General features: G+C 53.7%; 10 protein-coding genes across 10 annotated transcripts; 6 read left to right on the plus strand and 4 right to left on the minus strand.

Annotated features, from left to right (window-relative positions):
• The first annotated feature begins 179 nt into the window (after positions 1–179).
• BO70DRAFT_317548 (isocitrate dehydrogenase (NAD(+)) IDH2) lies at positions 180–2,129 on the plus strand. Its single transcript, XM_025540389.1, has 6 exons — positions 180–404; positions 472–537; positions 703–789; positions 861–983; positions 1,044–1,763; positions 1,827–2,129. The coding sequence occupies exons 1-6, from the start codon at positions 315–317 to the stop codon at positions 1,896–1,898; spliced, it is 1,158 nt and encodes a 385-aa protein (XP_025398031.1). The 5' UTR covers positions 180–314; the 3' UTR covers positions 1,899–2,129.
• Positions 2,130–2,163: 34 nt separating this feature from the next.
• Positions 2,164–3,435, minus strand: BO70DRAFT_363390 (uncharacterized protein). Its single transcript, XM_025543551.1, has 3 exons — positions 3,197–3,435; positions 2,972–3,117; positions 2,164–2,901 (listed from the first exon to the last, which is right to left on the minus strand). Exons 1-3 carry the CDS (start codon positions 3,360–3,362, stop codon positions 2,656–2,658), a joined length of 558 nt encoding a protein of 185 aa, XP_025398032.1. The 5' UTR covers positions 3,363–3,435; the 3' UTR covers positions 2,164–2,655.
• A 187-nt stretch (positions 3,436–3,622) lies between these two features.
• On the plus strand, positions 3,623–6,819 carry BO70DRAFT_430393 (tubulin gamma complex associated family protein). The gene is made up of 2 exons (XM_025548156.1): positions 3,623–3,792; positions 3,861–6,819. Exons 1-2 carry the CDS (start codon positions 3,672–3,674, stop codon positions 6,602–6,604), a joined length of 2,865 nt encoding a protein of 954 aa, XP_025398033.1. The 5' UTR covers positions 3,623–3,671; the 3' UTR covers positions 6,605–6,819.
• niaD (nitrate reductase NiaD) lies at positions 6,771–10,322 on the minus strand. Its single transcript, XM_025543552.1, has 7 exons — positions 9,639–10,322; positions 9,436–9,535; positions 9,124–9,382; positions 8,838–9,073; positions 8,565–8,788; positions 7,890–8,513; positions 6,771–7,822 (listed from the first exon to the last, which is right to left on the minus strand). The coding sequence occupies exons 1-7, from the start codon at positions 9,907–9,909 to the stop codon at positions 6,933–6,935; spliced, it is 2,604 nt and encodes an 867-aa protein (XP_025398034.1). The 5' UTR covers positions 9,910–10,322; the 3' UTR covers positions 6,771–6,932.
• A 1,184-nt stretch (positions 10,323–11,506) lies between these two features.
• niiA (nitrite reductase niiA) lies at positions 11,507–15,285 on the plus strand (the record flags this gene model as incomplete). The annotated part of the gene is made up of 9 exons (XM_025539476.1): positions 11,507–11,685; positions 11,748–11,898; positions 11,983–12,522; positions 12,575–12,657; positions 12,708–13,235; positions 13,299–13,501; positions 13,553–14,025; positions 14,080–14,237; positions 14,286–15,285. 9 exons carry the CDS (start codon positions 11,507–11,509, stop codon positions 15,283–15,285), a joined length of 3,315 nt encoding a protein of 1,104 aa, XP_025398035.1.
• Positions 15,286–17,525: 2,240 nt separating this feature from the next.
• BO70DRAFT_372208 (MFS transporter) lies at positions 17,526–19,285 on the plus strand (the record flags this gene model as incomplete). The annotated part of the gene is made up of 5 exons (XM_025544838.1): positions 17,526–17,693; positions 17,759–17,838; positions 17,897–18,172; positions 18,227–19,041; positions 19,101–19,285. 5 exons carry the CDS (start codon positions 17,526–17,528, stop codon positions 19,283–19,285), a joined length of 1,524 nt encoding a protein of 507 aa, XP_025398036.1.
• A 968-nt stretch (positions 19,286–20,253) lies between these two features.
• Positions 20,254–20,720, plus strand: BO70DRAFT_363398 (uncharacterized protein). The gene is made up of 2 exons (XM_025543553.1): positions 20,254–20,340; positions 20,421–20,720. Exons 1-2 carry the CDS (start codon positions 20,331–20,333, stop codon positions 20,669–20,671), a joined length of 261 nt encoding a protein of 86 aa, XP_025398037.1. The 5' UTR covers positions 20,254–20,330; the 3' UTR covers positions 20,672–20,720.
• A 144-nt stretch (positions 20,721–20,864) lies between these two features.
• On the plus strand, positions 20,865–21,565 carry BO70DRAFT_388278 (L-rhamnose mutarotase; the record flags this gene model as incomplete). The annotated part of the gene is made up of 3 exons (XM_025545978.1): positions 20,865–21,141; positions 21,248–21,384; positions 21,482–21,565. Exons 1-3 carry the CDS (start codon positions 21,015–21,017, stop codon positions 21,563–21,565), a joined length of 348 nt encoding a protein of 115 aa, XP_025398038.1. The 5' UTR covers positions 20,865–21,014.
• Positions 21,566–21,589: 24 nt separating this feature from the next.
• BO70DRAFT_339255 (uncharacterized protein) lies at positions 21,590–23,342 on the minus strand (the record flags this gene model as incomplete). The annotated part of the gene is made up of 3 exons (XM_025541242.1): positions 21,590–22,295; positions 22,353–22,407; positions 22,458–23,342. 3 exons carry the CDS (start codon positions 23,340–23,342, stop codon positions 21,838–21,840), a joined length of 1,398 nt encoding a protein of 465 aa, XP_025398039.1. The 3' UTR covers positions 21,590–21,837.
• A 636-nt stretch (positions 23,343–23,978) lies between these two features.
• Positions 23,979–25,032, minus strand: BO70DRAFT_363401 (kinetochore subunit FTA4 family protein). The gene is made up of 4 exons (XM_025543554.1): positions 24,829–25,032; positions 24,512–24,680; positions 24,398–24,460; positions 23,979–24,343 (listed from the first exon to the last, which is right to left on the minus strand). The coding sequence occupies exons 1-4, from the start codon at positions 24,992–24,994 to the stop codon at positions 24,034–24,036; spliced, it is 708 nt and encodes a 235-aa protein (XP_025398040.1). The 5' UTR covers positions 24,995–25,032; the 3' UTR covers positions 23,979–24,033.
• Between the last annotated feature and the right edge of the window lie 3 nt (positions 25,033–25,035).

A 25,035-nucleotide genomic window follows, 5' to 3' on the forward strand; every position in this document is an offset into this window, starting at 1 on the left:
GAGCCGGTGGACTGGCGGACAGACGGTTAGACGGTAGGCCGAGTCGTGGTAGGCCCAAGTGACCAGCCCGGTCGGACCGGGTGCGGCGGCGCCGAGATTCATTGGATGGGCGAAACTGGGCCTGCCTGACTTCTGTTCGAGTTCTTGGTTCCCGCACAAGCACGCCGCCTTTGCTATTCTCTCCTTCCATCTCTCTCCCTCTCTCCTCTTCCGTTCTCCTCTCCTCTCCTCTCCTCTCCTCTCTCTTTCCCCCTCACCTTTCATCCTTTACCTACCCTAATCCTCTGACGTTGATCTCGGGGACTTTATCCACAATGTTCGCTGCCAGGAACTTCGTTACTCCCGCCCGCCAATGCTTGCGGACAACACGTGTGTCCCCTAGCCGGATCTCTCCTCTCTCCCAGGTAACCACCGACTTTGCCGTTAGATCGACACGAATATTACGGGGTTTGATTCTGACTGCGCCTATAGCTCCGCTCCTACTCCGTCGCTGCCGACGACCGGGTCGCCAAGTTCAAGGGACAGAAGGGCTCTGATGTATGTCGCGCCCCGGGCAACGCTTGAACATTTTTTTTTTTACTTCATCTTCCTTTGGTCCGGTGGCTTCCGCCGCGACCTGCGACGACTATCGATATATCCAACAGATTTTGCAAGCGATTGGGGATAAAGAAATGGTGTTATTGACGTGTTCTGGTTCTTTAGGGAAAATACACCGTTACCCTGATTGAGGGTGATGGTATCGGTCCCGAGATCGCGCAGTCGGTGAAGGATATCTTCTCTGCCGCCAACGTACGCCTCCCGTTTTTCTTTGTCGCGGATGGAACATGAGATGTGATACTAAACTCTTTGTGCGCATGCAGGCCCCCATCAAGTGGGAGCCCGTCGATGTTACCCCCATCCTGAAGGATGGCAAGACCACCATCCCCGAGGAGGCCATCAAGAGCGTCCAGAAGAACTACGTCGCGCTCAAGGGTCCCCTTGCTGTAGGTCATCCCTTCGTGATGGTCAATACGAACTGCGATTCTAAAGACAACTGTTTCTAGACCCCTGTCGGCAAGGGACACGTCTCTCTTAACCTTACCCTCCGTCGTACCTTCAACCTGTTCGCCAACGTCCGTCCCTGCCGTTCCGTTGCCGGTTACAAGACCCCCTACGACAACGTCGACACTGTCCTGATCCGTGAGAACACCGAGGGTGAATACTCCGGAATTGAGCACGTCGTCGTCGACGGTGTTGTGCAGAGCATCAAGCTCATCACCAAGGAGGCCTCCGAGAGAGTGCTCCGCTTCGCCTTCCAGTATGCTCGCTCCATCAACAAGAAGAAGGTCCGTGTTGTGCACAAGGCCACCATCATGAAGATGTCCGACGGTCTCTTCCTCAACTTGGCCCGCGACATCTCCAAGGAGTTCCCGGACATTGAGTTTGACGCTGAGCTGCTGGACAACTCTTGCCTCAAGATCGTCACCGACCCCACTCCCTACAACGACAAGGTCCTCGTCATGCCCAACCTGTACGGTGACATTCTGTCCGACATGTGCGCCGGTCTCATCGGTGGTCTCGGTCTGACCCCCTCCGGTAACATCGGTGACGAGTGCTCGATCTTCGAGGCTGTCCACGGTTCCGCCCCTGACATTGCTGGCAAGGGTCTTGCCAACCCCACTGCTCTGCTTCTGAGCAGTATCATGATGCTGCAGCACATGGGTCTGACCGAGCACGCTGCTCGCATCCAGAAGGCCACCTTCGACACCCTTGCCGAAGGAAAGGTAAGCTTTCAAGACTCAAATCCTCTTTTGACGCGTGCCGTATGCTAACTTCTGTACTTTTAGGCTCTCACTGGTGACCTGGGCGGTAACGCCAAGACCCACCAGTACGCCGAGGCCATCATGAAGCGTCTGTAAGGGATTGGAATACGTCTGTACTATCTCCCTATATTTCTCATTTTTAGCCTGTGAATGACTAGACCAAACGTGTAGTGACCTACTGTATGTGCTCCCATGTATTTAGATGCCATCTCTGTTGATTTACTTCTATCGTTCTCCTATTTTCGACTTTTCAAAGTTGTTTGGGAATTATAGGTCGTAGTTCTCTACTGTCCTAACCTCCGAAATTGGGTAATCCGTGATTTGCAGGGATCTGTGACGTAAACTTATTTATGGAGGAGCGGAAACTGTAGAGAAATAGTCAAATAGTAATTGTACAGAAAAGCGCAATCAAACGCCTCACTCCAAGGTATCATTATCTAAGCAGATCGCAGAACGAAGGATGAACGACAAACACATTTCAAGGCTGGCGTCGTCGGCCCCTTCGAGTTCCTGTGCCTGTACTCTTTCTCTCCTTCTGCTTCGTTCTGGTTGTCTTCGCTCGTGTGCTTCGCGTCGTGGGCGAACCCCCCGTGTCTCCTTCTGCCTCTTCCTCGACGTCACTGTCATCCCTTGCGCCGTCGGAACCCTCCTCATCGCCTTCTTCATTCGGGCCTGTTTCCTCCCCAGAATCGCCGTCTTCCTCCACAGCTCCAGATCCCTTCGCCGGTGCTTCGACTTCGACATGGAGGCGCGATGAGCGTGTACCTCGTCCTGCTGGACGTCCGCCCCGACCGGGCTTCCGTCCTCGTGATGGCGCAGGGGAAGAGCGGGGTTCTGTTCCGGGTTCTTGTAATCAGTAGGCATACCCTAGCACATGAAAGGCCACGGATAAAAAGCTCAACCCACCATCTGTATCAGCCACGGTGCTCCCTCTCCTCGACTCTGCATGCGCACTCGGGTCAGGAGACGCGGTTCCTTCCATCGCCAGTCGCCTTTCGAACATCAATTCCCCGTATTCATCCTCCGGCAATTCAAACGGACAGTAGAGCTCCTTCAAGCCGTCGGCATCTTCGGTGGTATCTGTGATCAAGGAGTCTTCCTATTGTGTAGATGACGGACGTTAGTCGCGCGCGCGCGAATCCCCAAAACAAGCGTCTACCATTACGCACCCGTTCGTCAAGAGCCGGGAGATTGTACAAGGTCCCCAGCTTTTTCCAGATGCCTGGTATGCGTGTATGTTCTGCGTTGGCGGGCGCATAACCTTGGCTCTTCATGAATTCCGAAATCGCGATCATGCGAAAGTGCTTGTGCATGCCTTCAACCGTAGCGCGCGCAATTAGCATTGTACTCATCCGCGGGGGGAATAGACCTCTGGTGTAAAGTTTTCCACGCACCGACAGGCTTCCATCTGATGATCCCCTTCAGCAATGCAGTCTCCTGCTCATCGGTCCAGGGATCCGCAACCGGGTCGTAATCCGTGGTTGACTGGCCGGCGGTGCTTGCGGAGGGTCCGGCATTTTCCGTTTGTGGGGTGAGCTTGGCTTTCTTTCTGGGGGGCATTCTGGTCGGTTCGTAGGGCGAGAGCTCCGTGTAGTCCGGGCAATGATGTGCAGGTGAGAAGGTCTGGGTCAGGTCAGGACTTTGGGGAGCTTGGGAGAGCTGAACCGCGGCGAATTCCTCCCGCTTCGGTTTCCCGAACAAGCGGTGGTCCGGGCGCGGGAGGGGGGGGGAGCCGCTAGTCGCCTTGCGGTTTAGTGAGGCGTGTTCTCGCGCCGCCCACGCGTCGCCTGATAGTGAGTTCCAAAGTGGGTTGCTGGATTGATCGATCTCCTTCCACGAGGCCTGAGGGGGCGGTGCCGCTTAAGCACAATGGACCAGGAGGACTACAAGACAGACCCTTTCTCCGGTCATGGTCTATGGAGGATCTCCCAGTTCACCCTGCAGTCGCTGCAGCCGTTGGAACCCTTACCGTGGGACGAGAAGCTGCCTGGTTCGTGCCAACCTTTGCGACAATTGTCATCGATAGACCGATTCAGGCTGATAATTTCTTTGCACTAGACCTTTCCGGCGGGGTGTTCAAGAGCCCTTTGAATATAATCGACAAGACTGCCTCCGAACTCCCCGACCTCAATGCTTTCGGTACCGACTTATTCGACGCAGACCGGACGCTGGGGTTAGTGACAAATGCGTCAAACGAGAGCCAGACCAATGCAGCCCCGAGCGCGCACGGTGCTGAAGAGGAGGAAACAGAGGATATATTCGCTCTTGCTGATCTTGAGGTTAAGCCGGATCGGGAGACCTTGCTGAAGACATGGGAGAAATTCTACGACCGAACATCGCACGAGCCCGTTTCCGCATACTTCAGCGAGTCAGGCGCGAAGGCTTTTGACGCAGAATTGGCACAGCGAGATGCGACTCAGGGAACGCAAGACAAAAAGCGCATTGCCCCGCAGGATCTCTTCTTTCAGGCTTTGCTCAAACTTGGATTAGGATGGAGTTCTGTCTTCTTCCGCTACAATGAAGACGCGAGGCAGTTTGAACGGGTACGAGACGATATTCGCATATCCGGGGTTACATCTGTGGCACTGAATGGGTTGACGAAAGAACTGCTTCAGTGCGGTACCTGTATGCAGAGGATACGGGGATTTGTCGGGAAGGTCTCTGTCAAATCGTATGAATTCTCGGCTCTCTCGGCTTTCACGAGCGCCGCAGCTGTCATTGTCTACACACTCGAAAAACAACTTGTTGGGTCCTTCAAACACATTGCGTCGCTGCTCCAGATCAAAGCTTTGTTTCAAGAATGTGGAAAGATAATGAGCGTTCTAGCAAACATAGTCGAGGCGGTTGATGGGGCGGCATCTGAGGCTCAGATTATCTCAGTTGTCCTCGAGCGAGCTGCCCACTTCTCTCAACTCTTCGACCACATGGGGGCTCTTTTGCACGAACTTGTCAACCGAGTGGCTGTTCCTTGGCTTACACACGTGGAAACCTGGGTTGGTCTTCGCCCGGAGACAATGGCGTCGATTGAGATGGCTTCAAGTGGCAAGAGCTTTGTGGCTATGGAGACTCACGAAGAAAATAGAAAGATTTTTTCGAAAACACCGAGAGTTGACTACAGATATCTCCCTGACCAGATGCCCTCCTTCGTGCCCCCGGATCAGGCGTCCTTGATTTTCGAGAGTGGCCGAAGCCTTCGGCTTCTCAAACGAAACCATCCGCAGCATCCAATCGCAAACCGGGGAAATAGCGATGCTGGTATGAATTTTGAGTGTGCAAGCACGTGGTTCGATATCGAGAGGATACAAAGGAAAGCGTCGGATTACGAAGCTCGAGTCCGTTCTGAGATACTTAGGTATAACCGTGGGGAGGCTCATACGGGGCTATCGGAGGTGCTGCCTGCTGAGGTCTCTGGACACGCCGAGAACCATGATATACTTGCGGGCACATTTGAACTCTTTGATCTTGATGTTGCACATAAAGCCACGGAGTTGCTACCTCATGACGGGGCCTCAACGGAGGATAAGATTGGATATCTCCTTGACGGAAGCACAAAAGTTGATGATCTTGGGCTATCTACGGCTCCGAGTGACTTTGGTCCAGAATTGACCTCCTCGATATACCTGTCTCTGGCGCCTCTCCTCTCTTCACAAGCTCTTCTCATCGATTTCTCTTGCTTGCATCTTCTGTTCAAAGAACATCGGCTTCGATATCACCTGACCTTACAGTGGCGGTTCCAGCTTCTTGGTGACGGGTTTTTCACTACTCGTATCTCCAATTCCCTCTTTGATCCTCACATGGAGAGTGGTGAGCGGAAAGTTGGCGTCGTGCGAAGCGATGTCCATGCCGGCTTACGATTGGGAAGTCGCGATACGTGGCCTCCAGCAAGCTCTGAATTGCGACTTGTCCTTATCGGGCTGCTCAATGAATGCCATGATGCCGATAAGCAATCGGACAGTATGGATCATGCTGATAGAAACAAAGAGAGAGAGCTTCCCGGTGGCCTAAGCTTCTCTATTCGCGACCTCACGGATGAAGAAATTGCAAAATGCAAGGATCCGAATGCCATCGAGGCACTTGACTTCCTTCGTCTCCAATACAAACCCTCGACCGTTCTCGAGGCCATCCTAACACATCGGTCTCTGAACAAATATGACCGTCTCTTCAAACATTTGCTTCGGCTACTGCGTATGGTGTCCGTTGTGAAAACACTTATCCGTGATTCTACGGCGAGAGACTCAATGTCAGGCGACACGCGAAATGTACTGCAGAAATTCCGCATCGACTGTCAGCATTTCGTTCTCGCCATTAGCGACTACTGCTTTCATGTTGGCGTTGGGTCTACTTGGCAAAGGTTCCAGGACACTCTTTCCAGGATCGAGTCCTGCTTAGATAAAGGCGACATCGATGGCACGATAGAAGCTGCTCATTCAGTTCCCCGGTTGCGGGATTACCATGAAGACATTCTTGATCAAATTCTCTATGCTCTGTTTCTCAGCAAGAAGCATAACGAGGTTGCTATTTTGTTGGAGAACATCTTTGGGACAATACTTACGTTTGCTCCACTATCCCGACTGGATGGAGTCAGTGGTGTGCGCCATCAGAGCGAGACCACCGTTCGTCGTCTGTACAGTCTATTCCGAAAACAAACCTCGGCGTTTGTAGGTTACCTACGCGGCATCGAAGGCGGCAAGACTCCATCGAGGTCCTTTGGCAAATTGGGCATGGCGTATACCTCCAGGGAAGCGCCCACAAGTGTCTTCGACCATCTTCTAGCCCGCCTGGAGATGAAGACATACTACTGAATATAGCCAATGCGAAACATGAGATCCAAGTTAAGAACACCGCTTCTCCTCGACGTAGACCAGGCTTGACTGCCGGGAACCCTCAGTCAGACTGAGGTGAGTGGATATGCTTTCTGTTGGCAGGGATACCCTTAGCTTGAACTAAACCCATATTCATGAGAGGCTCTGTCAATTGTGGTTGTATTCATCAACTAAGAGTTGGCCTTCTATGCATTAACATCACAATTCGTATACAATCCTTGTGATATGGCTATCGTACTACTATATACAGTCTAACAATGTCGCTCTTATATACCACTCAACAAATGTATCTTCCGACATGCACCCTCTAAAAGAAGTGCAGATCCGACTCTGCCCACCCCTGCTCCAGCAAGATCTTTCGGGCAGACTTTTCCATGGCTTCCGGGCCACAGACAAGCACCATGCTCTCGCCATCCGGGGTCGCATATTCCTTCAAAACATCTTCGGCTATACGTCCGCGGCGACCAGTCCAACTATCTGGAGCCTTGGTCAGGGTGTGTATTACCTGACACTTCTTGCTGTCCAACCCTTCGAACGCGTCGAGCTCAGTCCGACACAGGATATCTTCCTCCTGTCTGTTTCCATTAAGGACAACGCACGATGTAGGATCTTGATTGTCCTGCATGACAGCACGTAGGACTTGGAAGACCGGCGTGATTCCAGTTCCTCCGCAGATCATCTTGAACGAGCGAACACGACGCTCTTTGCCACTGACTATAACCTTGCCGTTGCCGAGGTATTCAAATCTCCCCGTGGGACCCTTGCAGTTAACTACAGAGCCCAAGGCAAGCTTTTCGAGAGCCGTGGTCATTTTGCCGCCTTTGACTGTAGGCGTATCGAAGTATATCTTGACTAACAGATCCATCGTCCCCTCTTGGTTCGTATCTGATATGGGAGTGTAGGATCGGATGATGGCGTCCTTGCCCACCGGGTCGGCGACTTTGATCATCAGATGCTGACCAATGGGTAGACCCAATGTTTGCTTGTCGTGCTCGAGTTGGAAGGTGAAGATGCGTGTATCCCAGGACACGTCCGTTCTCTTCGTGAGCGTTGCCTTGGTCCATGATCGGGACTGAAGGAACACGGCGCGTGTTTCCTCAGATACCGGTGCTTTATCATTCTTCAGCGCCACTAGAGATGCCTTGTCCATTGTTCCAATGTGATAATCGGGCATCATCGCTTTGGCCGTTTCGCTATCTGTAATTACGTCAGCATGTGTGCCTTCTTTTTTTTTTTTTTTTTTTTTGAATTTTGGGCGACATACGAATTTCCAGGAAATCCTCCGAAACGTCGAGTCCAGCAGAGGAGAGGATACTCTGAGCGCCTCCCGGATGACCTTCCAGGAATGCAGTGCCGTCATATACCTCGCCATTGACAATGAACCAAGGTTTCGTCTCGCTCGAGTTTGCCTTGAACTCTTGAATATCAATCATTCGGTTGACACCATCCTTCTTCATGTTGATCGTCTTCTCAGGCTCACGCTCTGCTGGCTCCTCTCCTTCGTGCCGTTCTCCCCAATTGCCGTTTGTCAGATCACCACCCGCCTTTTTGACGCGTTCCATCCAGCCACCGGGTGCAGCAGGATCTGTCGGGTGCTCGAACTTCAGAGTCCCATTCTCTTTCGTGATGGTGACTCGAAACCAAGGGTTGTTCATCATTCCCAGAACCGACCAGTACATATCGCGCGGCTGAATGCTCAGTGCTTCGTCCATGGACCGCACAAGGATAGCGTCGGTATTCTCCAGTTCTGAAACAGCGATGTCCATCGACCAAAAGCACCAGCAGAAACAGGACTCCCGCCAGTACATGTCCACCTTGCCACCGAAGAGCTCGCCTTCGAAATCGCGATATTTGTCCTCGGCATACGAGATGTCCGCCAATCGCCAGGCTGGAAAACGTTAGCTCTGCTTCATTCAAGCCTATGCAGCAATGGACGTACATTTGCCTTTGTCCAGAGAAATCTCGACTCTTGTGATTCTTCGACCACCTCCCGCGTATGCATATCCCTTCACCGTGTACGACGGGCCGGCCGTCGCAAGATTTAGCACTTCTTTGTGCTCGGGATATACCACAGAAGCATTCACGTTGAGGTCGTAAATTGCGTATCGGTCATCGCGCCACCAGTTCGGGTCATTGGATGACATCTCTGGTGATACCATTGTTCTGGAGGAGATTTAGCCATTGGAACTATGTCATGGGTTGACAGACTTACGGCAATACACGGTTGTCGTAGATGTGGTACCAGTTGTCACTGGGTGCATCGGTCAGAATCAGCTTCTTCAACCACTTGACACTCCGCCCTCCGATTTGGCCCGGCACGACAGCTCTCAGCGGACGACCATGGTCGGGAGTAAGATCCTCCCCGTTCATCTTGTGAGCGAGCATGATCCCCCTATTGGGGTCCATGGCCCAGTTGAGTTTTACGGACGTCCCGTAGTATCCGTTTGGCTGAGATGTCGTTAGCAACTTATATCCGTGAACACTCGAAGACAACCTACCAGCTTGTCCGCACCCTCCATACAAACATACTTGGCTTTCCGGAGGGGCTTTGCGCTGCGCAAAATATCCGCCATCATGGGGCCGGTCCAAAGCGCGGTCGACAACCCAGCGGAACCCCATGAGAAGCCCTTGGTTTTTCGGACCACGTTCTGCTCTTTCCGCCTGTTGCCTGCACAGACAAGGGTAATTGGCGCCGTTATTTGGTCATATTTCTGCAACACCTCTTTGAAGTTCAGGACAAGCGGCTTCTCGACCAGCCTGCGTATCATTTATCAGCAAATAACGCACCCACTTCCGCACAAGAATCTAACCCTTCAATGCTGATCTCCCAATTGGGGATGTCTTCGTCCCTGACAAATGGGACAGGACCATGATTTCGGACATAAAAAAGCTCGGGTGACGTCAAGAATCCTAGCGATTGATGAGCATCACCACTTTCAGGTCTTATGGCAAGGGCGCAATCAATCCACGAAAGGCGACAGGAAATGAAAGGATGAAAGAAGAAGCATCCTACCTTCGTCGTACAACGCCGTCAGTGGGGGCTCGACGTTGAAGGGATGAACACCCGTCAATCTGATGAGGCGAGGATCGCGAGGAACATGGTGGTCGGGCGTTGGCTTGTCTATGCTCAGGACCTCGGTTGGTATCTTCGACGGCGGCGGCAGAGGGATATCTGCCAACCCGAGCACCGAAAGCTCATCTTCCTCGACCGTGATCCGGTCCGACTTTTCCGGGAGACCCGTGGTGATGATGTGCTCTGTGCGCACTTCGGTGACGGTCGTCATGATGTGTCTGCGTGATCGAATGCCTTGAAAGTACAAGATGCATGAGAGAGGTCACGAATCGAGGCGAGTATAGATCGAGCCGACGCAGGGAGCGGAACCACGGGGCCTGGAAGGACAGGCCGAACACCTATTCGGGGGGACACCGGGGACGGTGACGAGGAATTACTGTGTCAAAAACTAGGCTGACAGTCGAGTCTCAGGGGGTACTGCCGGCATTTGGACCAGGGATTAGCTCAACGGCGTGGGTAGTGGGCGTTCGGGATCTTTTGCTTGTCCACGGAGAAAGACAGCAATGGTCTATGCGACAAAGCGGGTATAGGCAGTGGGATGCAGCCGGGCCTATTTCCGCGGGATCGGATGGGGATGAACGGAGCAATGGGAAGTGGGAGATATGTAATATTCTTAGGCCTGGCACCTGCACTCTCGAGTCCAGTCGACTACTGGAAGGCGAGCGACCCTAATTATCCTAGCTGGGGGCGAGTGGAAACCGAAACCGGTCACCCTGACAGCAGAAACAAGGATCGAGTATCAAAATAGAAAATCTAACTGAGGCAGCCTGGTCGGGAGTCAAAAAGAAAAAAAGGAAAAAAGGAAAAACAAAAAAAAAAAAAAAAAAAAAAGAGAGAGAGAGAGGAGGACCCATAGGAATAATCCGTAACAGTACGGACCATGGACTATGGAGACACTACGACAGGATCGTGGTGTCGAATCACTAATGAAAACCCAAGGACAGTGGCCAACTCCACCGGGTTCCACTCGCCATTAATCCTCGGCCATTATTATTTATTCCCAGTGTTTTTTGTTTCCCCATCTGACATCTGAAGAGGATTCTTCCGTAGCGGGGGTGGAGCATACGTACAAAAGTAGTGCTATGGTCCCATCAGCAGGCCTGACCTGCGTCTGCAAACTGCAGCGTCCGTTACAATAATGCCGCAATGCAAGGAGAGAGAGACCAGCAAACAGTGCAATCGACACCACCGCCTGGTTGCCTTGCCGCCTTGCCGCCTTGCCGCCTCGCCGCCTCAGAAAGCTGGCCATCAACGTATACTCCCGACGCCAGCCAATCAGGGCGTCTGCCGGTGCTTATCAGGGGTCGATGGGCCGGCGGATAAGCAACTGCCTGATTGGGACGCGTTCGATGCTCCTCTCCTCGTCCGCCATCGCATCTCCGCGGAGAACATCGCCAGTCTCCAACTGCCGATGAACCTGGAGTAGCATCGTATCACTCCGGACTTCTCTGCAACAGTGCACGAACGGTGGTCCCGATGATCTGCATGGCGGGGCTTCGGGTCCCTGATTGCGTTTGAGCGTCCGTTCCCCTCCCCTCCCCTTCATTCGATTACCTCAGAGGTCGAGGTCAGTCTACGCAGATACACTTCCACGGCCCTCGGAGAAACCAAGCTGTCTCTATCGCGTGCTTGACGGCCGGCGATTATCGGAGCCTTGGCAATGTACCATGCTCTGGCATGCCGATCTCCAGGTGCAGCATGAGTAAGGAGCCGCTCGGTTCGCCCGTGGCACAAAACCGAGCGGGCATCCCTACAAGCTACGTACCTTGACCTTGATCGCCGTACTCCTGATACCTCTTCCTAACACCATGCCTTTGTTGGATGGGCCTGGGAATGGCGATGCTGTCGTCGCTGGCAGCATCCACAATGTGCTTTCGTATACACCCACTATCGACTCGGTACTCGAGGCAGACACATCCCGGAATGACCCAAACAGACGCCAAAGGATCGTGGTGGTAGGGCTGGGTATGGTGGCTATATCGTTCATGTATGTCTATCAGATGGGTTGATATTGAGGGAGCCGGTGCTGATTCTCTCATCTGTCTTCAGTGAGAAGCTAGTCAAGCAAGACTCCGAGAGACGGAAGTATGATATTGTCGTCATCGGGGAGGAGCCCCACATTGCCTACAACAGGGTTGGCCTCTCGTCGTTCTTTGAACATCGCAAGATTGAAGACTTGTATCTGAATCCCAAAGAATGGGTGAGTAGCCACTGAGTGTTTGAACCTTCTCGGGGTTGGTTGGTGATGGGATGGTACTGATGCTGGTGTCATTTCCCTAACTAGTATGGATCTATCAAAGACCGATCCTTCGATTATCACCTCAACACTCGCGTGACCGATATCTTCCCGGACCGCAAGTCCGTCAAGACCTCCACCGGTGATTCTATCGCCTACGATATCCTAGTCCTTGCTACGGGCTCTGATGCCGTGCTCCCCACTCACACCCCGGGCTATGATGCCAATGGCATTTTCGTCTACCGAACGATCTCGGATCTCGAGAAACTTATCCAGTTTGCGTCGAAGCATAAAGGTGAGACAGCCGTTACCGTTGGTGGGGGCTTATTAGGGCTGGAAGCGGCCAAGGCCATGACAGACCTTGAGGATTTCGGGAATGTGAAGCTGGTCGACCGCAACAAGTGGGTCCTGGCGAGGCAGCTGGATGGAGATGCTGGCAGCCTGGTGACCCGCAAAATCAGGGAGCTGGGCTTGGATGTGCTGCACGAGAAACGGGTGGCAAGAATTAACAAAGATGACGATGACAACGTCACCGGTATCGTCTTTGAGGATGGCGAGGAAATCAGCTGCTCCTGCGTCTGCTTTGCGGTATGATTCCATAGACATGGCGAATGTGGCTCGGATGCTGACCCTAAAATAGATTGGGGTACGAGCTAGGGATGAGCTAGGGCAATCTGCTGGAATTCAATGTGCCGGAAGGGGAGGGTTCGTCATTGATGAAAGGTACATCCAACATCTGAAAATTTCTCTGTCCTTATCTAACTTATTGTCAGTCTTCAAACGTCAATCAACGACATTTATGCCGTTGGAGAATGTGCAAGCTGGGAGAACCAGACGTTTGGCATAATTGCCCCCGGCATCGAAATGGCGGATGTGCTCGCCTACAACCTCACAAACCCTGATAAAGAGCCAAGAAGCTTCAGACGCCCGGACCTCAGTACCAAGCTGAAATTACTTGGAGTCGATGTGGCCAGCTTTGGCGACTTCTTTGCTGACAGAGATGGGCCCAAATTTCTTCCCGGTCAACGGCCGTCAATGCCAACTGACCAAGGCGCGACTGAAGTGGGCGAAAAGGAGACGCCTGTCAAGGCTCTCACCTACAAAGACCCCTTTGCCGGTGTCTACAAGAAGTACCTTTTCACCATGGATGGAAAATACCTGCTCGGAGGAATGATGATTGGCGACACAAAAGACTACCTCAAGATGAACCAGATGGTGAAGGCCCAGAAGGAGCTAGATGTACCTCCTAGCCAGTTTATCCTCGGGGCTCAAAAGGACGGAGATGAGAACGCGGATGATCTGTGAGTCTCCACATTTTTCTTCTCCGCTTTATTAAGCCTACTAACGGTCAATGTTTGTAATAGGGACGACAGCACTCAGATCTGTTCCTGTCATAATGTAACAAAGGGCGATGTGGTTTCGAACGTCAAGAATGGTACTTGCAAAACCATCGGGGAGGTCAAGTCATGCACCAAGGCAGGAACTGGGTGTGGCGGCTGTATGCCTCTGGTACAGTCGATCTTCAATAAGACCATGCTGGCCATGGGTCAAGAAGTATCGAACAACTGTAGGTGCTCCACCTGTCACAAGGCTCGAGATTATGCTAATAGGTTTCAAGTATGTAATCATATTCCTCACTCGCGGGCCGATCTTTACAACATTGTCGCTATCAAGCAACTCAAGACCTTCGAGGACATAATGAAGACGGTCGGCAAGAACCCCGATTCACTTGGCTGTGAGCTGTGCAAGCCTGCCATTGCATCGATACTCTCTAGTCTCTTCAACCGAAACATCATGGACAAAGATTACCACGAATTGCAAGATACGAACGACAAGTTCCTTGCCAACATCCAAAGAAACGGAACATTCTCGGTGGTCCCTCGAGTACCTGGTGGAGAGATCACCGCGGACAAACTGATTACCATTGGTCAAGTTGCCAAAAAATACAGTCTCTACTGTAAGATTACCGGAGGCCAGCGGATCGACCTGTTTGGGGCCCAGAAGCAGGATCTCCTTGACATCTGGACGGAACTTGTAAATGCTGGCATGGAAAGTGGGCACGCTTATGCGAAATCGCTTCGAACGATCAAGGTACGCTTTCTTACACGGCTTCCATTCAAAGGAATGGCATCTAATGTTTCTTAGAGCTGCGTGGGTAGTACCTGGTGCCGCTTCGGTCTTGGCGATAGCGTCGGCATGGCCATTCGGCTTGAAGAACGCTATAAGAGCATTCGATCTCCTCACAAGCTGAAGGGTGCGGTTTCCGGGTGCGTGCGGGAATGTGCTGAGGCACAAAATAAGGAGTGAGCTCCCTGCTTCTCTGGCCCATGTCTGTGGCTAACGTTCTTCAGTTTTGGCCTCATCTCCACCGAGAAGGGTTACAATATCTTTGTTGGGGGCAATGGGGGTGCTAAGCCCCGGCACTCCGAGCTCCTCGCCAAAGATGTGCCTCCCGAGAAGGTCATCCCCATCATCGATCGGTATCTCATTTTCTATATCCGAACAGCAGATAAGCTCCAGCGAACGGCTCGGTGGCTCGAGAACCTTCCGGGCGGCGTTGGCTATCTTCGGGAAGTCGTCGTTGATGACAAGCTGGGCATTGGAGCAGAGATGGAACAGCAGATGCAGGAGCTGGTGGACAGCTACTTCTGCGAATGGACCGAAACGGTCCGGGACCCCAAACGGCGCAAGTACTTCCAACAATTTGCCAACACGGACGACAGGGTGGAGACCGTGGAAGTGATCAAGGAGCGCGGCCAACAACGTCCCACATACTGGCCCAGCGAGCCCGCCAAGGAGGACTTCCAAGGCCACCAGTGGTCCAGTCTATCCTGGCAGCCGATGATTAAGGCCGACCACTTTGCGGACGGCTCCCCGCAGATGTCCTCCGCCAATGTCAAACGCGGGGACACGCAGCTGGCCATCTTCAAAGTCAAGGGCAAGTACTACGCCACGCAGCAGATGTGCCCCCACAAGCGGGCCTTTGTCCTGTCGGACGGGCTGATCGGTGACGACGACGCGGGCAAATACTGGGTGTCCTGTCCGTACCACAAGCGCAACTTTGAGCTCAACGGCGAGCAGGCGGGCCGGTGCTCGAACGATGAGAGCATGAACATTGCCACGTTCCCGGTTGAGGAGCGTCCCGACGGCTGGGTCTATATGAAGCTGCCTCCCGTGGAGGAGCTCGACTCCATTCTGGGGACGGAGAGGTGGAAGGTGAGGAAGGGAGAGGCGCCGGATCCGTTCCAGAAACACGACAAGAAGTACAAAGGGATGCGAGGAAAGCGGGCGGGCAGCAAGGCGTCGTCGAGTGGTCCGGGGGCATCGCCATCCACTTTGATTGACTGGTAAGATCCGTCGACGGCTGTCCACGGAAGATGATGTTATGACTTTATGTACTCCGTAGCTGGCTAGGCCTTACTGTGATACCACGCCATGTACCTAATAATCAATCTATCTACTGTGTAGATAGTTCCTTGAATTATTCTCCGACTCCCCCGGTTCCTACATAAGTGCACAGTAGTGCCTCCAGTCCCACCGTCCCACAGTTCGTTTGGCCTGTAGTATGACCGTGGCATTCTTAGGTGCATGCATCCGCACGAATCCTAGAGGCTGCAGCGAGCACGACCGACGCGACCCGCTCTGTACATGTTAGATTAATCAGGCCACATTCCGGTGGCCTGCAGGCGGCCATTTATCTACTATTGTTTATTAAAGCGCCATTCCGGGGCCATAAAACAATCCATCGCCCCTAGATAGCTGGCTGGCTGGACGCCGTCGCGGTTAGCCGAGAAGTGATGCCTGGCCGCCTGGCCATACATAACTACTAGTAGGTATCTACTGCGGAGTATCTACTATGGTAAAAGTGACGGCTGCCTTCTAGTTTTGTCCTTACTCTTAGGGTACCGCGCGTCACGTTGTGCCGGTGGTTCTAATGGAGACACTGTGGTTGGCCGAGAGAAACCATCAGCCCACCGCGTGGCCCGTGCATAACAAAGGGTGAACAACTGAACAACAATCTTGACCCAGGAAATGGTAATGGGCGAGCCAAACTTTCCCCTTATCGGTTGGCTGGCCTGCCGATACGATATCGGAGTGGCTGTGAGTCTGAAGATACTGCACATGCTATGTATTTGTTTTCCTGTCGCAAATTGTAACCCCCTTTTTTTTCTTCCCCAACTCGGCATATGTAAGTGGCTTTTTAAGGAAGACCCGAAATGGAGACCCGGAGCAGTTCGAAACCCATCCGAGACAACTAGCCAGCTGCAGTCTGCACAAGATACATAGCGGCCCCCGTTTATTATTAATTTTAGGGGGCTTGTCGGCCGGTTGGGCCAGGCGCCATCCCATCGACCAATTTCACTGGCATGGAGGTAGTGACTATCTAGATAGATAGTTAGTGAGTGGACCGAGTCGGTCGCGTCAAGCAACAGCAAGCATTCCGGGAGGATCCAGATGGATGTCAGCGAAAAATTTTCGCTCCTAGTTCTATCCGACTAAGCCGGAGAGAGGAAGGCCTGGCGGGCTGTCAGTTCTGGGCGCCTTGGCTGCCTCGCTGCCTCGCTGCCTCGCGGCCTCGCGTAGCTGCAGTCCCGTGGTTCGACTCGCCTTCCCGTACGCCGTATCTCTATCTACAACTCCAACCACTCCCGCATGGCCGATTAGCATCTCCCCTTTCTCCTTCTCCAGACATCCGCGGAGATGCTTCTCCAGATCGCCAGCCTTATCGCTATCAGCTCCCAGGGCCATGCCAATCACCTCCTCAAGTGCCGAGCAGGGACCCTGGCCTTATCTCGGGGATCCCAGGAGCTCTTCTCGTTGGCCGCTGCCTCACGATGGGGGCGATGGGGGAGCACAATGGGCCGCGATCGTCGTAGCATGAACCCTGAGGTCATCTTCGCTCCTCCGTCGCCCTCGCGCCCACGATGCTAACACGGCTAGTCAGTGCCACTGCCTGTGACTGCGACCCAGTATCCACCGCCAAAGCGACAGTCCAGGGTGGATCCCCCGGGTAGAGCTCCTCCAGATTGAGTTCATCTGCTTTTCCTGGTCGTGTTTATCGCCGTCCTGCTGTGCCTTGCTCTGACTCTGACTCTGACTCCGACACTGACACCCATTGCCAATTCCTCGGAGATAGCCATGCGGTTTGTCGTGCGTGTCTTATCCAACTCTTGACCTGACCTCCCCGTTGCAGACAGACTTCCAACTGGCCAAGAAGATAGATGGAACAATGACTCCATGACATTGTTGACCATCCCACACAATCGCACCGGAGACTACTCCGTATGTCGTCTGCCATCGCGTTCCCACTTCCTGAATCCTGCGACATTATCCGGAGCACTGGCGCATATATGAACGACGCTTCCGTTTAGTTCGGGTCTAATCCTCCTACCTTATCCTATATTAAAGCCCCAGGACCCATTGCACCACTTCTGGACCCAGTCGTCGTTGGTCTGTTCGCATTTCACACACCCTGGCGGTGTTTCTGCTTAGATACCCCCCCTCCTGTGCATTTCCAGAGTTGCAGCACTGCCTGCTTTGCCCGCTGTTGTCCCATCAAACCCCATCCCACCGAGGGTGTATACTTGACAATGGACTGCGTCAAGCTTCTCTTTGTCTCTCCGGAGATCAACCCCAGTAACCGAAAAGCAAGGTCGATCCCCATCCTCAACCCGTTCGACAAGTATGGGCGGGTTTTCTTCTTCTCGTGGCTCGGGTTCATGGTTGCATTCCTGTCGTGGTATGCATTTCCGCCATTGGTAAGTGCGATATATGTCTGGATTGAGGATACGATCGAGTACTGATACATATTGTGCGCACACAGTTGACCGAAACGATCCGAAAAGACTTAGGCATGACGCAAGTACAGGTTGCCAACTCGAACATTGTTGCCCTACTCGCGACGTAAGGCCTTTCCCGGCTTGGATACTCTTTGGGAGACGGCGTTGACCAAGGTTTTTAGGCTGCTTGTGAGATTCGTGGCAGGGCCGCTCTGTGACCGGTTCGGTCCTCGCTTGGTATTCATCGGACTGCTGCTTGCTGGTTCGATCCCAACTGCCATGGCCGGCCTGGTCACCACCCCCAATGGCCTCATTGCGCTGCGATTCTTCGTCGGTATCCTCGGAGGTACCTTCGTCCCGTGCCAAGTCTGGTGCACTGGGTTCTTTGACAAGAATGTTGTCGGGGCGGCCAACGCCCTGGCTGGAGGCTGGGGAAACTCCGGTGGTGGAATCACATAGTACGTCGAGACTCTCCCAGTGCCATTCACACACCAGCGGCTTACATGTTCCAGCTTTGTCATGCCAGCGGTCTTCAATGCGCTGGTGGGTTCCCAAGGCCTGCCGGCGCACAAAGCCTGGCGCGTTGCCTACGTCGTTCCATTTATCATCATCGTCGCCGTTGCCCTGACCATGCTCTTCGTATGCGATGACACTCCGACGGGCAGTTGGTCGGATCGTCACCTCTGGGTGAGGGAGGCCCGGGAGTCGGAGGGCAACATTGTCGACATCAACTCGGGCGTCCCCCCGAGCTCACTGTCGAAGTCGCCGTCGATGACCAACGTCATGGACATCGAGAAGAAGAGCGGCGCACAAACCCCAATCTCGCTGGAGCCGGAGTCGCAGCCGATCGCACAGTTCGACGCAATCCGGGCCGACACCGTGGTGGCCCCGACGCGCAAGGAAGCGCTAAACGTGCTGTTCAGCCTCCCTACCGTCGCCGTGGCGGTCACATATGCATGCTCCTTCGGGGCGGAACTTGCGCTCGACTCCTTCCTGGGGTCCTACTACGCTACGAACTTTCCCGGTATGGGACAGACCGAGTCCGGACGATGGGCTGCCATGTTCGGGCTGCTGAACATCGTCTTCCGGCCCGCGGGCGGTTTTCTCGGCGACTACCTGTACCGCACGACACAGACCCTGTGGTCGAAGAAGATCTTGCTGATCTTCCTGGGAATCGTCATGGGAGCCTTCGAGCTTGCCATTGGACTAACGAACCCCAAGTCCGAGTCCACCATGTTCGGCCTGATGGCGGGACTTGCCTTTTTCCTGGAGGCATGCAACGGGGCGAATTTTGCGCTGGTGCCGCACGTGTATCCGTTTGCCAATGGTGAGTTCCTTCCAGTTTAAATCCTTCTTCATCCAGACGGCAAAACTAACAGGAGATAGGTATCGTGTCTGGCGCCGTGGGCGGCATGGGCAACTTCGGTGGCATCGTCTGTGCCATCATCTTCCGGTACAATTACACAAACTACGGTCGATCGCTGTGGATCATCGGGGTGATTTCCATCGCAGCCAACGTGGCGGTGGCCTGGATCCGGCCTGTGCCGAAGACTCCGACGGTGAATCAGTGATGATTCTGTGATGCCTGCGATTGGTTTCCTCTTCTTATGACGGCTTGACGGGACACGACATCTCGATGAATGGGTTTTTGGCGAGAGCCACTGCCTTCTTTGTATAGTGTATAATGATCAGCTTATTACTTATAGTACTTACCTACTTGCTCTGCAGAATTTTATGAAATTCACACAGACTTGATCTTTCTTGGGATGGCAGCATCCGTGACTTGGTGTAGCAGAGTACTAGCGGTGGGCAGCATTAGTACCCCCGGCCATAGATGGCCGTGTACTCCGTAGCAGAGCATCTTCTCCCTCCATCACATCCCATCCTATCCCATCCCCTCCCAACCCATTCCATTCCCATCAATCCCTGCCCTTATTACTACACAATACCACCACCAAAATGCCCCCCCCCCCAACGACCACGACCACGACCACGACCACGACCACGACCACGACCATCCCCCCAATCCCAACCCTTCCGCATCACCCAATACATCTCCGCCCTGCAAACCCTCCCCCTCAACCCCACCGCAGTTTCCTCCTCCCTCTCTCTCTCTCTATCAGGGTCTCAGTAGGATCGATGGGCTTGGTTTTGACGGTGGGCGTTTGGAGGGAGTGGCTCTTTGGTTGAGAGGATGGGTATGACTGTAAGTAAAGTATGAGCTTGGGGTTGGGGTTGGGGTTGCTGAGATTGATACTTTAGTCTTGGATAGGGGGGTGTATGCGTGTGGTTTTCGTGATGATGACTGATGACTGTTATTGATGGGGGGTTGGCCCGGACGCAGCGGAAGTTTGGTTATCTGGGGAACTGCGAAAATTAAAACGGGGTTGATGATATCAGGGTTTGGGTCTGGCTTTCGGGTGATGATTCCATCATCCCATTGTTTTACTGGGGTGGTGGCGGGGGCAAGGGTGAGGAGGGTACTTAAGGTGTAGTTCTAGCTGTGGGATTCTGAAGATGCTTCGCTAGATATTCTTTATCTATCCATCTATCCATCCATCCATCCATCATCTACTTCCCTTCCAACCATCTATCCATCAAAACAGACCAAAAACCATGTCTCAAGGTACTTCCTTCCATCTCACCCAAAAAAAAAAAAAAAAAAAAAACCCAAGGCCATACTAACAACCCTACTCTCCCCCTTAGATCAAAACCAACACCATGAAGGCCTCTTCGAGAAGATGTTTGGCCACCACCACCACAATAGCAGCAACAACAACAACAACCACCACCAATCCGAGAACCAGTACGAGGATCCCCAGCTGCAGCAACAGGGCCAGTCCCGCTCCCAGCCCTCCCATCACCAGGAGGAGGGCGAGTTGGACAAGTTAAAGGACTATTATCATGAGGATGAGGAGCTTGAGAGAGAGGGGCAGACGTATGGGGGGTTGATGTGAGTGAGTAGTTGTTGTTGGTAGTAGTAGGAGTAGTAGTACTAGTACTATCCACCACAGTATTTTATATTACTATACACACCTCGGTCCATCATCCACCCCCAGTCCAGTCTATTCGGGTTAAAGCACCCCGAAGTCAATATATATACATATACATTGCATCCAATCTATATCTCCCCTCCATTCCCCTCTTGATCCTCATTCTTCCCTTCTCCCCCACCCCTCAACCATCCCCAAATCATCCACCGATACTACTCTGCACACAACAACCCAGCCTCCCCAGGACAGAAACACCAGACCCCCAAGCACCTTCCCTCCCTGTCTCCCCATTCCCACACCCAACAAAATGCCCCCCCGCCGCATCGCCCAAATCGTGCATCTCAAGCCCTCCGCCGTGTCCGCCTACAAAGAATGCCACGCGAACGTCTGGCCCGAAGTACTGCAGCAGATCGACGAGTGCAATATCCGCGATTGTATGTGCTTGCTTGCTTGCGTGCTTGCTTACTACACTTCCCAATTTACGATTCCATCACGGTGCGCAATTCCAGTTCAATTCTCCTAGATCTAACCAGGTAATAGATTCCATATTCTTCGACAATGAGCGCACGTTGTTCGCGACGTTCAAGTACACGGGCGAGGACTTTGAGGGGGATATGCAGCGGATGAAGGCGAATCCGAAGGTGCGCGAGTGGTGGGGGATGACGGATGGGATGCAGGTATGGTTGGTTGGTTTCTTTTTTTTTTTCAGAGGAGCCGGGTAAGGGGGGGGGGGTTTTTTGTTGTTGCTGATCGTGGTGATGATGATGATGATAGGAGAGTCCGATCCCCGGGGCGGTGGGTAGTGCTGAAGGGCCTGGATGGTGGAAGGTGCTGGACGAGGTGTTCTACAAGGAGTAAAAAAGCAATACATAAGAATCAACACGCTTGGCTGTGGTTATGTTATAGAATACACGTGCGTGGTCAAACACAGAAGAAGGCCCCGGCCGGGTCAGACCAGACCTGCCATCCAAGACCATTATACATGCCATGCAACAATGGGTATCGTCGCCGGGAAAATCCGTACCCGCGAATCAGCTGCTCCAAAACGCCCTATACAATGAATGCAATATATCGGTAACCAATCTGTCGTCGCTCGTGCATACCGCCAGGGTATGGGATGGGAGGGGACATCAGTCGGCACTGCCTGGGACTTCCTTCAGGATTTCCCACCCGTACTCCTCTTCGGGTCGCTCGGGCTCCATCCCGAGAGCGTTGCGATATGCCCGGACCTCGTTCTGCAACCCGGCCACAATCCGGACAGGTAGTTCGTCTTCCTCCGATCGAATGCGGTAGGCCGTGCGGATCATCTCCGCACACTTCATCGTTTGCGCGTGCCAGTAGTCTCGGTCCAGGCGGCTGTCCAGGTGCGAGTCACGCTCGGCTTGTAGGAGATTGTTGTATAGGCGCTTCTGAGACAGATAGTGCATGTTGTTGTTCTGGCAGTAATTGCGGATCTGCTCCACCATGTTGCCCACCACCGCCTCGTATTCCCCAACCAGTTTGGCGTTCTCCGCCTGCTCCAATTTCAACGTTTCGACAAGGCGCCTTTCCTTCGCAAGGGCACGCTCAAGTTCGGCAATACGGGCGCCTACACAGGTCAGCAACCGTCCTCCCGGGCGAGTGAATGTTCCCATTGATCACATACCGGTAATTTCACCGCTCACCTGCTGCAGGCTCGGGGTTGATCCATCAGACCGTTTCTGTCCCTGTCAGCAGAGTTGAAGACATCCAACATTTCGCGGAGACGTACCATGATTTCCTCCGCGCTGTTCACAACACCCTTCGTCATTTCGCGGTTATACTTCAACACGTCGCTCAGCTCGACCACCATATCCCAGAGGTGGTTGAGATCCATCTGGTGGCCCGCATTCATGGGCACTCCACCGTTCATCCCAGGCATCCCACCACCGTTCACCTGACCGGAAGGGTGAGCCATCGGGGGCGCCGACATGGACTGACGGGCAACGCCCGCCATATTCGGGGCGCCAGCGGAGGAATCGCCGTAGCTGGCAAACATGGCCGATCCAGGGCTGCTGCTGGTCATGCCCCCATTGGTGTTTAATGACATGGTTGCGGCTTCAAAAGCACCGTTCAGGGTTGCGAGCTCCGGGTCGATGGAGGGATTGGGAGGCTTAGGGAGGTAATGGTCGTCGTCGAATCCAAAGCCGGACGTGGCGGTCTCCACACCCAGCACTTCTTTCTTGAATTTGTCAAGGTCGCGGCGAGTCACGCGGGTTGAGCGGCGACGATGCCCACGCACGAAGGGTGCCTTGGAACCAGGGGAAGAAGATGCGGACGCGCTGATGGTGCCGGGTGGGGATGGATAGGGCTCCTTGGTGCTTGGGGGGCCGAGCGATGCGGCAGGCGGGAATTCGAAGTCGGGAAAAGGGATTGTCGCAGCAGCAAGTGGGAAAGCCGACAGCGGCAAGTCCGGGAAAGGTGAAGGCGAAGAAGGTGAAGAGGGGGAAGAGGGTGAATCAGGCGAGCCGTTGCGGTCGTCCATCAGGACGGGGAGGGCGACGGGAGGTCCAAAACAGTCAAGCGCCGGGAGCTCGGAAGAACTGGGCCGCCGGCCACTAGCCTCCCCAGCCTCGGCCGCGCCACGGCGGGAGGCGGTGCCCGCCCGAGGTTCCATCGGCCGGGATTCTTCGCAGGGCTGGCGAGCAAGCTTGGTGGGGTGGGATTGCGAAGGTGGGGAGAATCGCAGGTGGTCGAAAGAGGAGGAGAAAGGAAAGAAGAGGAGGAGGAGGTGGAAGAAGAGAAACAAAGGGATGTAAAAGTAGTCGCAGATGCAGGGCGTGGGTGAAGGCTAGACCCCCAGTGGGCAAAAGGGAAAGAGAAAAGACTTGTTGTTGCTCCTGCTGCTGCTGCTCCTGCTGCTCCTGCTGGCAGCAGCGCAGCAGCAGCTCGCTCTGTACTTACAGTAGACCAAACAGCTGTTTGGCTCTCGGCCTGTCACTGGCACCTGCGGTGGATGATGCAGCTGCACTCAATCCCCCCCCCCCCTCCCCCCCCTTGCAACCCTCCAGAGATCTGCCAACTGCATGGGAAATCGCCTACCTAATTTTAGCTGATCCGAGCCGTAGTCGTCGTTGTCGTCGTCGTGAGGTGGATTCAGAAAATTGGGATCTACTGATTAACCAGTGCAATCTTTCCATGCATCTATCTGTGCGACCACGCTCGGCAGAACCGCCCATCCGCATCCTAAGGCTAAAAGTAGACGCTCGGAATTTAAGTAGGCCAATTCAATCCATTTATTCCGGCTTCTGGCCCCGTTCTAGCCGGGTCTTATCCTGTCTATTCCTGTATTCCAAGGTCCAAGGTTCTCATCCCGTCATGTCCAATAGGGCATCTAGTTTCTGGTCGCATCCCAGATACGCCGTGTCCACCTCTTGGCCGTGGGTTTTCTTCTTTCCCTGCTCAATTCGGCCACCAACGCGCGCAACCAACATCCTCATTTTCTCCAACTCCTGCGCCAGCTCCCCATCCCGCACCACCAGATTCGGCTGAATGTTTTTCTGGGGTTCCTGAAACGGCTCCAGTAAGCGTTGCAACTGTCGCAATTGGTCCAACCGGCGTTGTCGCTGCTGCCGTCGGCTGTCCAGGCCAGTCAGACGCTCTCGCAGTTGCTGGTACCTGTATCACAGTTAGCCGGATGAAACCGAAATCCGCCATCGGAGTAACCCAGACCTCGCCCGCTCTTCCTCGCTTGCAGATTGGTCCTCGAGTTCCAGTGGGAGTTCGGCGATATTCCTGCAAGGTCAGAACCGATGCGATTTGCAACAGGGCAACTGTCCGGCTCACAGATGACTCGACAGGTCCACGGATTTTTCCACCCCCTTGAGTAGAGAGCCGGGTTTGGAGATCGTCTCGTTCACGGAGGACCAGTAGAGGCTGGTGATTTGCTGTGCAACATGTTGAACTGCTTGGGAGGAGTAGACGATGCGACTGTGCTGTTTCAGGACCGCATTTACTGTTGCCCGGTGGGCTGATCAGAGATGTGTATACAATGAGAGCAGAGAGACGACGCTGGTCGAATGGTGCGCGGCAGAGAAGTTCCCGACGAAACCAATGCACCTGGCGACTGGGTGGCATGAGTTCTTGATGAAATATGCACTCACATTTTTGCAAGACATCACCGACCACCTTATCACTGAGATCATCTTCCTCCGTTTCGGCCGCGTAATTTCGCCAATCTTCGGGCGGCGCGAGGTTTTCGGAGAGAATCCGTACTTGCGCCCTAATGAAGGACGATTTCAGCTCGGGGATTGTACGAGTCGAGTCCATAGCTCCATAGCGACGAGTCGTGGCCGCCGTCGAGGAACAAC

This window comes from Aspergillus heteromorphus (genome assembly GCF_003184545.1).
Source record: "Aspergillus heteromorphus CBS 117.55 chromosome Unknown BO70scaffold_18, whole genome shotgun sequence".
NCBI classification, from domain to species: Eukaryota; Fungi; Ascomycota; class Eurotiomycetes; order Eurotiales; family Aspergillaceae; genus Aspergillus; species Aspergillus heteromorphus.

Coding starts and splice junctions, on each gene's coding strand:
- BO70DRAFT_317548 (XM_025540389.1), top strand. CDS start 315: ATGTTCGCTGCCAGGAACTTCGTTACTCCCGCCCGCCAATGCTTGCGG. Junction 538..702: donor AGGGACAGAAGGGCTCTGAT/GTATGTCGCGCC, acceptor CTGGTTCTTTAG/GGAAAATACACCGTTACCCT. Junction 790..860: donor ATATCTTCTCTGCCGCCAAC/GTACGCCTCCCG, acceptor GTGCGCATGCAG/GCCCCCATCAAGTGGGAGCC.
- BO70DRAFT_363390 (XM_025543551.1), bottom strand. CDS start 3,362: ATGCCCCCCAGAAAGAAAGCCAAGCTCACCCCACAAACGGAAAATGCC. Junction 3,118..3,196: donor CATCAGATGGAAGCCTGTCG/GTGCGTGGAAAA, acceptor CTACGGTTGAAG/GCATGCACAAGCACTTTCGC. Junction 2,902..2,971: donor TCCCGGCTCTTGACGAACGG/GTGCGTAATGGT, acceptor TCTACACAATAG/GAAGACTCCTTGATCACAGA.
- BO70DRAFT_430393 (XM_025548156.1), top strand. CDS start 3,672: ATGGACCAGGAGGACTACAAGACAGACCCTTTCTCCGGTCATGGTCTA. Junction 3,793..3,860: donor GTGGGACGAGAAGCTGCCTG/GTTCGTGCCAAC, acceptor TCTTTGCACTAG/ACCTTTCCGGCGGGGTGTTC.
- niaD (XM_025543552.1), bottom strand. CDS start 9,909: ATGACGACCGTCACCGAAGTGCGCACAGAGCACATCATCACCACGGGT. Junction 9,074..9,123: donor TGGAGGGTGCGGACAAGCTG/GTAGGTTGTCTT, acceptor ACGACATCTCAG/CCAAACGGATACTACGGGAC. Junction 7,823..7,889: donor GGAGGATTTCCTGGAAATTC/GTATGTCGCCCA, acceptor ACGTAATTACAG/ATAGCGAAACGGCCAAAGCG.
- BO70DRAFT_363401 (XM_025543554.1), bottom strand. CDS start 24,994: ATGGACTCGACTCGTACAATCCCCGAGCTGAAATCGTCCTTCATTAGG. Junction 24,681..24,828: donor CGGTGATGTCTTGCAAAAAT/GTGAGTGCATAT, acceptor ACCGGGCAACAG/TAAATGCGGTCCTGAAACAG. Junction 24,461..24,511: donor GTGGACCTGTCGAGTCATCT/GTGAGCCGGACA, acceptor CTGACCTTGCAG/GAATATCGCCGAACTCCCAC.